The 10,694-nt window shown below is 36.5% G+C and overlaps 1 protein-coding gene across 2 annotated transcripts; it reads right to left on the bottom strand.

Moving 5' to 3' along the window:
* Positions 1-200: 200 nt before the first annotated feature.
* Positions 201-9,884, bottom strand: LOC18434446 (DHHC-type zinc finger family protein). Of its 2 annotated transcripts, XM_006844516.4 has the most exons (5): positions 9,439-9,884; positions 6,392-6,574; positions 2,827-3,123; positions 1,302-1,535; positions 201-840 (listed from the first exon to the last, which is right to left on the bottom strand). In XM_006844516.4, exons 1-5 carry the CDS (start codon positions 9,529-9,531, stop codon positions 358-360), a joined length of 1,290 nt encoding a protein of 429 aa, XP_006844579.2. In that variant the 5' UTR covers positions 9,532-9,884; the 3' UTR covers positions 201-357. The 2 variants fall into 2 exon arrangements, with proteins under 2 accessions (XP_006844579.2, XP_020522962.2); XM_020667303.2 differs by lacking the exon at positions 6,392-6,574.
* Between the last annotated feature and the right edge of the window lie 810 nt (positions 9,885-10,694).

Raw genomic sequence — 10,694 nt, 5'->3', positions numbered from 1 at the left:
TAGTTCCTCAAACGTCCATAACAGTCCATAAGCTGAAATCAAACTTTACCCATTGTTATCCATTCATCCTCTTCTCTCTCTCTCTCTCTCTCTCTCTCTCTCTCTCTCGCAACACAAAGATAGAAAGCGGTATCCTCTCTCTCTCTCTCTCAACACAAAGATAGAAAGCGGCATCCTCTCTCTCTCACACACACAACACAGATAGAAAGCGGCATCCTTTCCATAAATACACAAGGCTTTCATGACAACCCCCTCTATATCACACAAGAAAGTGCACAAAACAAAACAATGAACAATCCACAAACTGAAAGCCAAACCACCCCAACACCAGAATCTCTCTCTCTCTCTCTGAACCCTTCACCTAGTTCCTTGCGTGGCACTACTACTATTCCTCTCTGATTCCCCAGGCATTCCAAGCACCTCCGGCGATATCTCCCAACTCCCGCTCTTCCGCCCCCAACTCGACCTCCTTGGGTGCATCACCCCCCTCCCCTCCAACCCCTCAGCCCCGTCCTTCTCCTCCTGTGGCTCACTACTCAATCGCCCCTCGAAATCTGCCATGTTCCCACCCATGTCCCTCCATGAGGCCTTAGCCCCCATTTCCAAGTCTCCACCCACTGTTGCCCTTCCCATGTTTGGGCTCACGAAGCCTGCAGGCCCAACACGGGCCTGGCCCAAACCCAGGCCTGTAGACCCTTCCTCTTCAGGTACCCTTGCCCTAAACTTGTTTTTCGAGGGGGTCATCTCTGAGAAGAATATTTCTTTGAAGTTGTTGACCACACCAAGGTTGTAGGGGTTCGCCCTTCGGTCGTATCGATATCTGAAGTTCTCATAAGTTGTCTGCAATAGGAAAAGAGAGAAGCATCTGATGTTATTAGGTATGTTTGATTGTTCTTGTAGACTATGAGAAATTGACAGATTATACTCGAATACTAGAATACCGCTAGTTTTTGAAGGAGTTTAATCAGAAGTAGAAAACTGAGACAAAGTAACCCATTAACAAATTCTCTCTCTCTCTCTCTCTCTCTCTCTCTCTCTCTCTCTCTCTCTCTCTCTCTCTCTCTCGCACACACATATATCTTAAAGGGTAGGATGATGCTTGGTCAGTCCTTGAAAGAAGAAATGTAAATTCATAAATCTCTCAGAAGAAGGGGAATATTCTGGTATTAGATAAATGACAGTGATGCAACTTCTTTTGAAAGAGTATGATAAAGATCAGGACCTTAGCTGTGCCTTCATTTTTAAGATATTGAAATCAGAAGAAAATTTGAAGGGCATGAAAGCTGGAAAGCTGCACTCACCTGGTTTGTGCTGATGAGATAGAGATGAAAGACTGTGAGACCCCCCACGAACCAGACGGAGATAAAAGTATATATAATCAGAACGATTGAAGCTGGGGTCTTGATCAAAGCTTTCCAGACTGAGGTATTCTCAAAATCCATGATCCTCTTAATATATAGACAACAGAATGCAAATACGTATATGCATAGTAGAGTTGTTGAGAACACAAACATGAAGAAGAACCGGTAATTTCGCTGCATCCATATGACACGAATAATGACAGTATAAAAAAAAAAGTATAGATAGCATTACAAATGACAGAAACGAGTGAGAAAAGAATATGCTTGCAGCAGCTTATGGTATCCTATAGTTAGAAGGGTACAGTAGTCATACTAAGAAAGAGTGAAGCAATTTCGTACATAATTTATCATTAGGGGTTCTTTGGCCATTATTTATTACAGAATGAAAATCTCATCTTACAATTTCATGAAAATACCACATCCCCCACCACCCCCCTCCCCAAAAAAAAAAATTAATATGAAGAAATTCGTCCCATAGCTTTTCTAGTATTTTTTTAACAAGAAAATAACAAGTTATAAATTTATAAAAACACTGATGTCTCAAAAACTGAATTTGATAAATGTAAAGAGACAAATCTTTGTAAAACAAATCCTTTCTTGTTTTGAAGTTTCTAAATTTTTAAGCCTATCGTTATATTTTTTTCCCCTTTTCTATAATAACCCTGTGAATTCCCCAAGAAAAGCTAGTTTTTTAATGTTTCCCAAGAAATCACCCAGCTGAGAAATTCCCGAGAACTGAGGAGATGATTAAATGGAAAACAGATCTATGTATCCAAAAAGACTAATGGAGGTCACACCATTTTTAACCTAATCATGAGTATAGTCATTTTATAAAGAGAAGCAGGTAAGCAGAAGAGAACAAAAAGGTTAAAAGGGTATTTCATAATGGTCTTGAAAGGGAAAATAGGAAGGAAAAGTGTGATTCATATGGTCATGATAAAAAGTCGTAAAGATTATTATAAATTTGTCATTCTATAAATGGATTGGTCAGTGGAGGAAGAGTGGGGTGAAGATTGAACTAATGTCATGTGCAGTGGGAGCCACTCACCCTCCATCACTGTAAAATATTGATGGGACATCGATAACCCCTATAACCATGCTCCTATCACGACCATATTAATTATAACATACTTCCGCAACAAGAAATTCATCATTCCAGCCATTAAGACTATCAAAAGTAACATCAAAAGTGGAACTTACGGCAAAGCACAAAATATTTGGTGCTTAAATACATAGTACTGAAACTTATAGCAATAGTATAGTCATGAAAATACTTCTTGTAGTCACAATCAGCCACCATAGATTGCTAGAAAATACAACATTCCAAATCAATACATGCTTCCACCTATTCATAACACTCAAATACATGCACATGACCAAGAATCTACGCCCCAAACCGGTGCATGCTCAACAAACTCATAAGACTCTTTTACACTGACATGCATATGCACAAGCTCAACCTTACCTTCCCAATGCATTGGCCAACCCAAGGGCAATGGTGGTCAAATCGTTCAACGCAGTTATTGCAGATAGAACAGTGGGAACAACGAGGGGGTCGGTATAGCATGCAAGTATCACAGTACTTGATCTTCACACTGATCCCATTCACAACCACATCTTTCATTCGAGGTAAGCGCAATTGAGGAGTTTGGCCACCCCCAACTTCTATACTTCCATCAAAGCCTTCTGGTTCTGGGGGATGGGCATTTCGAGGGATAATGCCAGGATCTCTACCAGATGTGAGAAGAAGAAGAGATAAGACCTGAGTAGTGAGAAACATTAAGAATTTCAAGAACCCCAAAAACAAGATATATTTTGTAAAAAATATCCATAGCAAAAGGTAGCATACTGCATCTAATAGAACAAAATATCTCTTTTGATTGCTCGAGATATGAATCCAAATTTTCAGTAAAATCACAAGACTCACACGTACGGCATCGAAGATAAACATTTATATATCTGATTATCCACAAATTTGTAAACATCATCACAGGCTGATCATAACCAGTATTACTTCTTTCATAATTGAAAATATATTTCAATTTGAGAATTGAAATACAGTACTATAAAAGAGTGTAGATACTATGCTCCTGCAGGAGGATTGGTTAGAAGACCTACTTGGGAGGACTTTTTCGATCTAATATTTTGGGAACCACCTAAAAATATGAGATGATCATTGTCAAAAAGGAAAAATTTGAATTTTGAGTTTTCTAACACTGAGATCTCACCCTCTAACAATTGGAAGATATCTATTCAATCTTGAGACACTACTTTTTTCAAGTGCATAGAGGGTGCAATTGGGATTTTTTATTTTTATTTTTATCGAGGTTAGTCTATGTGTTGAAGAGATTACATCCCCATAATTCAGGTCCTAAAATTAATCGTAGATGGGGTTTAACCCTAGAGAGTAAATGGGCAGTATACTCCTGCAGGAATATATAATCTATTGGCACTATAAAATATTAAAATGTGGTTTTGCGGATCAACATCTGGGAAGACAAAACTGACATTCAATTGCTTGGCACACATGAGCCAAAATTCCACCATTGAGATTTGTCATAAACTAGCAGCAGTGCCGTATGTAGATATCAATATATTGGCATGTATTGCCAATGTTGCAGATATTCTGTAGTTCATCTCCTGGATGGTCGTTTCAAAGGAAGCAAATACCATCTTCGCACAAAATTTTGCGTAAATAATTTCTATTTGTTGACAAACAGGTATTGCTTACAAACCGATTGAATTTGAGTTTTATCGCTTTCAGCTTCTCCTTGAAGGTCAACAAGAAAAAACCCAAAACCCTTGGGAGGTTGATCAGACTTCTCCAAGACTCCACCTTTGTCTCTGATAGGAGCTCTGATAGGAGCACTGATGAAATGTGATCAACTACACAGAGAAATACACCTACAAGAAATGCAGGCTTCAATACGAATGGAGAACATTGATTTGGCAAATGTGTGAATCCAAATGTGAATAAAGGGATGCAATCTTTGAAACTATGGCAAAACGAAAAACCAGTCCTTGCCTGGACAACATAGGAGTTCTTCAAGCAAAGCTAGTAATTTTTTAGGAGACTGGTATTAGCCGTAACACACACGAGTATATGAACATATGCATGAAGGCGCACATATCCTTCTATATGACACCCCGCAACAACCCAAACCCCCCCCCCCCCCCCCTTCTTGCGGGCCGGGCCCAAAAAAACCCTTTCAATCTGTACCCCTGTAGATCCACATTGTTCACAGCCTTCTCCTCATTCCACATAATTATCTTCCCCTACACATCTCCCATATCATCTCCTCCTTGTCACCATAAGTTCTACAAGCTTAACTTCTCTTTTCAATTACTAAAATTCAATTTAGAATCATCTCTTATCCTGTATGCCTCATTGCCTCTCCATCACCTCCTCCCAGGCCATCAGTCTTCATTCTTTTTTTTTCCTTCTTTCCAGTACCATTCTTCACTTTTTGTTCCCCAATGAGATATGAATTGGATACAACCAGAGACCATTTCTGTGGGTTTCTTTACCGCTCAATTAGGTGAAATCCATAACTTACTGTCTTTTTATTGGCAATCAATATATCATTTTTATCTTTTTAGGAATATCAAAAGACAGTAAGAATGTGTTTAAATGAAACGTGCTTAAAAAGCCACCCTGCTTCTTTCCTTTTTTTTTAATTTATGTAAACCATTGAAGTCACTTCTAACAATACAGTTCTCACTTTTAAGAATTTCCCATGATGTCTCGGACAATGTTGAAATGAGCAAAACTGCGCAACTCTTTCTTTTTATTGGTAATAAAACTGTGTAAACTTTTTACAAGAAAAGCAAAAGCATTGCCAACTTTCAGAAAATGATCAGAATCAAGGGAAGTGCGTATATGTGCCGGACACACTTTTTGGTTTCGAAAATCCTTTTTTGGTTTTGATAACCAGGGTTTCCTTGGCAGGCAATATTCCTTTATCTTTCAATTTTTGAATGTTACAGTTCTTACCCTAACATTTAGAAAGAAAACATTTGACTTCGCATTTTTGTGGATGAGCATGGTACATGATTAATATCAAAACGTTCTCTTAAAAGAAATTTCTTCAATGTGAATTTTGTAAGATTCCAGCATGTAAGATGAAAAAGAATCAATCTATAATGTTTGCAAGGTTATATTTGATATGGTTTTCATATTCAATATCATCAATAAATGCTTCTTTTAGATGAATAAGTATCCACTCTCATTTCCCAATAGCATCCATTACTTACCTTATTTACCTCCATAGTGACTGAATCAGATTATACTTACCCTTGACTTACCTAATCACAACGAATAAGCAGCTACGGATAGACAAAGAGTGAATGGGGGAGGAGTAGGACTTCATATAGCAAATGCTTCTAAAATAGTATTAGGAAATAAAGGCAGTGTAATTAACATCTCCCACTTTTTTGAAAATTTACAAGTCTTGCTAATCCCAAAAAGAAGAAGAATTAAAAATCCACCTGTTATGCTTATCAAGACAATGATATCCACCTGATGGACACAATACGTGAAGGTTTTACTATTTTAAGTTTATCCTTGCATTGTTGAGGCAAAAATCATGCTACAATGAGTGCAAACTGGCAAATATAAGCATCAAAGCCTCAAAGTCAATATGTTTTTAATATTCATAAATTTTAAGTCCAAAGTTCAAAGTCAATATGTTTTTTAATATTCATAAATTTTAAGTCCAAAGTTCAAACTTCAAAGGCTACTTGCAATGTAAAAGCTCAGTGCGCACACGCACATATACTTGCATGGCTATCTAGAAATGTATGTTTTATGAAGCCCCTACAAAAGCTAATGATACTTAAACCAACAAACACTGATAGAAAAAACCAAAATATAATTAGAACACCAGGAAATCACCATTATCAAATTTTTTAATGAATAATCACCTCTATAATATTCCCAGAAGATTAGGGAAATCTCATTTGTGTGTGACTAGAGCCCAACGAAAAATAATTGATAATTCTAAAAGAGTAAGAGTCGGTAGGAAACTCACGTATACTGTGTAGGCTACAACAATCACCATTATAGATATTCCAAGGTGATGAGAGAAATCATCCATTAGTTTTCTTGCTACAAATACACAGAAAACTATGACAGGGGCAGCTATAAGAAATATGGTTAGCAGCAAGGATCTGTAATCTGGTCCAAATATAAACCTTCCTTGAAGAAAAAATACCTGTAAAAGAGAGACATATTTGAATACGATAAATCAGAGATGTAAGACAGCTGACATTCAAAAGGCACCAGTAACGTATGACCTGGTATCTAAAAGGCCCATCAATAGGTATGAGGGATCAACCAAATGGTAACAACAACGAAACATATGAAAGAGAGAACCATTTGATTGACAATCACATGCTGGAAAGACAAATACAAATGCATTTGCAGAATAGTATTAAAAGCAACGAAATGAGCAAAAGAATTTGAATTTTTTGTAACATTAGAAAACCTTACATCTTAGATGCCTGGTATGAAGAAATATTTCGGTTAAATCTCCTTAAAGGATTATTGAACCATGCAAAGTGAAAACAAGTCAACAAATCTAAAACTAATAAACCTAGTAAGGAACATTCAATCCACCAATTGCCGGCCATTGACCATATATTTCTACAACTAAAAGGATGGTTTACAAGCATAGCTTCAGACTCCCAAATGCAATAAATATAACATTTCGTCAAACATTGTCTAGCAAGTATTTGCATGTTTACTCATCCGAGGAGCCAAAATGAGTTCTTAATATCACTATGTATCATAACCACAAGGTTAAACCCAACAAAGGGAATCAACAGTTAAATCCACAGGAATACAACATATAAAAGTGAGAGGAAAGTACTAAAGGTTCGGAAAGTGAAGACCTTAATTCAATGGGACATTTTGTGTGACACTCAAAAAACTTGGTCCATATACACAAAAGAATAAACCAGCTATCTTCGAAAACACTCTAGAGAATATTTGGGAATTTCGAATCTTTTTCACAAGAATTTGTTTCTGTGCCTGGCCAAGACTACAATATATCAGAAGTTCTGCATCCAAATGCTAGTCATCAGAAGCATATTTTTGGATTTAATTTTGGTAAATTGGCTGAGAATAGATCTTTATCAATCCTCTACGAAATTTGAAGTCAGATATTAGCTGAAATTCACAAGTTTCCGTTTTCATGAAAGGAATACTAATCAGGGGAAGCAAATAGTAACCAATAATTTGTCCACAATTCAAAATTTTAGGCATTGTCCCCAAAACACTCCACTATCACCTTCAGTCCATCCCATATTCTTGATACAAGAAGAGATATTTTGGCACTAGGGATGAACGATGACTTACAGTCCTTTATTATTACTACCTTTCTTCAAATAAAGATAAATACAACAAGGTGCACAAAGAAGATAAAAAACAAAATTGATGAATTAAAACAAGGACGTATAGAGCTCCATTATAGAGAATCTTTACCAACCCATGATCTAGCAAGAAAATCAACCACTTCACTTCTCTATGAGGCTAAAGATATGGAAAAAGGACACCAACAGACTAATGCTAGGAATGTGGACATTCTTCATGACATCCGCTAGTCTACAAAGGAATGATGTCTCTTTGCAAACTACCAAACAAAACTAAGGAAGTCCTTCTCAACCATCAACAGTCCCCTACAGGACAAAAGAATATAGCCTAAGGTTGATTGGAAGGGCCTTGGCCTCAATATTTGTGAAGGACCAAGTTGCCAAAGCAGATATTATCAAAGTTAAGTTCAATGTAGCCTTTGGGGGGGAACACAAAAAGGCATGGGATGAAAGAACTGATAAGTGTAAGACCGTCCACTACAAACCTCCAGTCACTGACAACGTCCAGAACTCTGATCTCGCAGAAATCCTCTCAAATTAGAATCCAAGTATCTCATTATATTGCAAAAATATTCCTATAAAGATCATGTCATTCCTTACCTTGCAAATAAATCCCAGAGACTAAAACCTCCAAAGAGGGAAGTTTTCGAGCCAAAAGGAACCCATTAGAAATAACCAAGTACTAATAAGTTTGGAAATTGAACCTCACATCATCTAATGGACATCAAAAATGTCAAAACAAGAACATCATCCTTTTCCAGTGAAGGATGCTACCAAAATCAAGAGAGTGCAAGAACGAATTCTGAAATTTCTCCCTATTTACACCAAATCTTATAATGCAAATACAAGCAATAAGAAAGACCCATTCCCATAACTTTTATGAATGGGAAGTTTGCCCCTTTCCTTAAATAAATATTCACCATAATCCATCGACTTTTGCAACTCAAATAAATAACCAATAAATGCTATAACAGGATCAGCTCTTTTTCTTTGATAGCTGCTAATTCAGGATCACTTCAAACATGTGGGTTAATCCAAATCAATGAAGAATGAAGTACCATTAGGGCTTCAATTGATAAAAAGAACAATGAAACTACAATTAAGAACATCCAATCATGAACCAATTCCATACCTCACAAAATTTACAGTTAGTATTGGTACAGTAAGAGAACAATGGAAAGGTATCGATGATCCAACGATAACCAAAGAGGCAAAGAACTTTCTCAGATTTTATGATGAACAAGCTCAATCCGAACATGAATTGATACAGAAAGTCCACAAAATTCAGCAAGCAATGACTCCAACAATAGAAATAACAGCTTCTCCAAACAAATAATATTGAACCAACAGGTTCAACTCAATCACTGCAAGGTCCAAGAAGAAAAGGGTTTGAAATGGCAAAACTTATCGAGCTAGGGAATTGATTTCCCTCAAAAGTTGATCATAACCGATATCAGAGCACTAAACCACCAAGCTATTGGTTCAAATCCAAGCTAAAATACCCAAAAGAAAGCAAAGATTCCCATTTCCAAATCCTTGGATCAAACCCCATCATAAAAGAGGATCACAAAACTAAAACAAAACTTGCTCATCAAGAATAATACACTATTAGAAGAAGATAAAGAGATTAAATCACTTGAATAAACTAACCCTAAATCATGAATACAAGTATATGTAGAAGATAAAAAAGAGAGTCTTAACTCACATTGCTCCCTTTCCATGTCTGATAAATCCGTGGAGCTGCCATGTTCCCAGACCCTCTTGCATCAGAACACTTAGGAGGCGGAACAACATACATTTCTCTCTCTAAAATCGAGCTTAGAGCCAAGAACTTCAATAAATGCAGAAAGCGAGAGACAGTTTAGAGAGAGAAACAATATTCCCTTTGTGGAATCAATGCTTCTACCCCGACTACCATGACTTTTCAGAGATCCCGCGAAAAAGGAGAAATTTCGTCGAGATCACAACGCATGACGATCAAAAGAACAATTCACTGAAAGCCATCTCCACTTTATTGTGGAGCTCAAAAGAACCCTAAAAAAATGCGAGACCTTCCCTTTTCTCCTCATTCCAGGTAACTCCTCTCTCTCTCTCTCTCTCTCTACTTCTCTCTCTTTTGCTTCTTCTCTCTCTTCTCTTATTCCCCTTTCTCTCTCTCCTCGACTGTCTCTGTCCTCTCTGTTTTTAAGAGCATGGCTGCGACACGTGGCGGGATCTTATTTGTGGGGATCAAAGGCTAAAGTGAACTAATTGTGTAGGTCAGAGAAGACTCTTTACAAATCTGTTTTGAAAGTAACCCCATTCAAAGCCTAGAATTACGGTAATGTCCTCAAGATTGAGAATATGACTAATGAAGAATGAAATGCTTATATGATTGGAAATTTGGAAAGGTGTAGTTTTGCATAAGGTTGCAACCGTAAACAATTCAATCAAAGCGTATCTCATAATTTTATCATAAATGTATTTTTGATATAAAAAATTATTAAAATGGTTTAAAAATTTATTTTTATAATTATAAAATTTTATATTTTAAAAATGATTCAAATCAAATAGATCTATAAACACACAAATTTTTTTAAAATGGAGTGTCTAAATAATACGTTACAAAATACACTATTTAGTGGACTCAAAATATTTTATCTTTTCATATTCATACATCTCGATGTCGAGATGATTTATTAGAAGATTTAATAACGTCTAAACAACCTTCTATGAAAGATTTTTGAGGTGTACCTTTAATTCTATAATTTAAAGTTACAACCTTTTATAAATTTTTTCCATTTGAAAATAACCATTATTTTAAAAAGCGATATTATTAGGTTAGGAAATGAAAGCAGCCTTTATTTGACTAAATAAAACATTAATTTGATTGGGAGGTAGACCGGCTTGCGACGAAAGAAGGGATGTTCGCTTGTGAAAAAATCAAGAATTGGCGTCATCAGAATAGTACAAGTGGCACAC

The sequence above is a fragment of the Amborella trichopoda genome, chromosome 6 (genome assembly GCF_054954075.1).
Source record: "Amborella trichopoda isolate Santa Cruz 75 chromosome 6, AtrichopodaSantaCruz75HAP2 v2.0, whole genome shotgun sequence".
Taxonomy (NCBI): domain Eukaryota; kingdom Viridiplantae; phylum Streptophyta; class Magnoliopsida; order Amborellales; family Amborellaceae; genus Amborella; species Amborella trichopoda.
Note: the sequence above shows the minus strand (reverse complement) of the source record. Positions and strands in the feature narration are given on the sequence as shown.

Bases quoted from the DNA above. Each gene is read 5' to 3' on its own strand.
- LOC18434446 (XM_006844516.4), bottom strand. From the start codon at position 9,531: ATGTATGTTGTTCCGCCTCCTAAGTGTTCTGATGCAAGAGGGTCTGGG. The intron at 3,124-6,391 runs GTGAGTTTCCTA...CTCACTACTCAG, and splicing joins TTGTAGCCTACACAGTATAC to GTCTTATCTCTTCTTCTTCT. The intron at 1,536-2,826 runs GTAAGGTTGAGC...ATATGGATGCAG, and splicing joins TTGGCCAATGCATTGGGAAG to CGAAATTACCGGTTCTTCTT.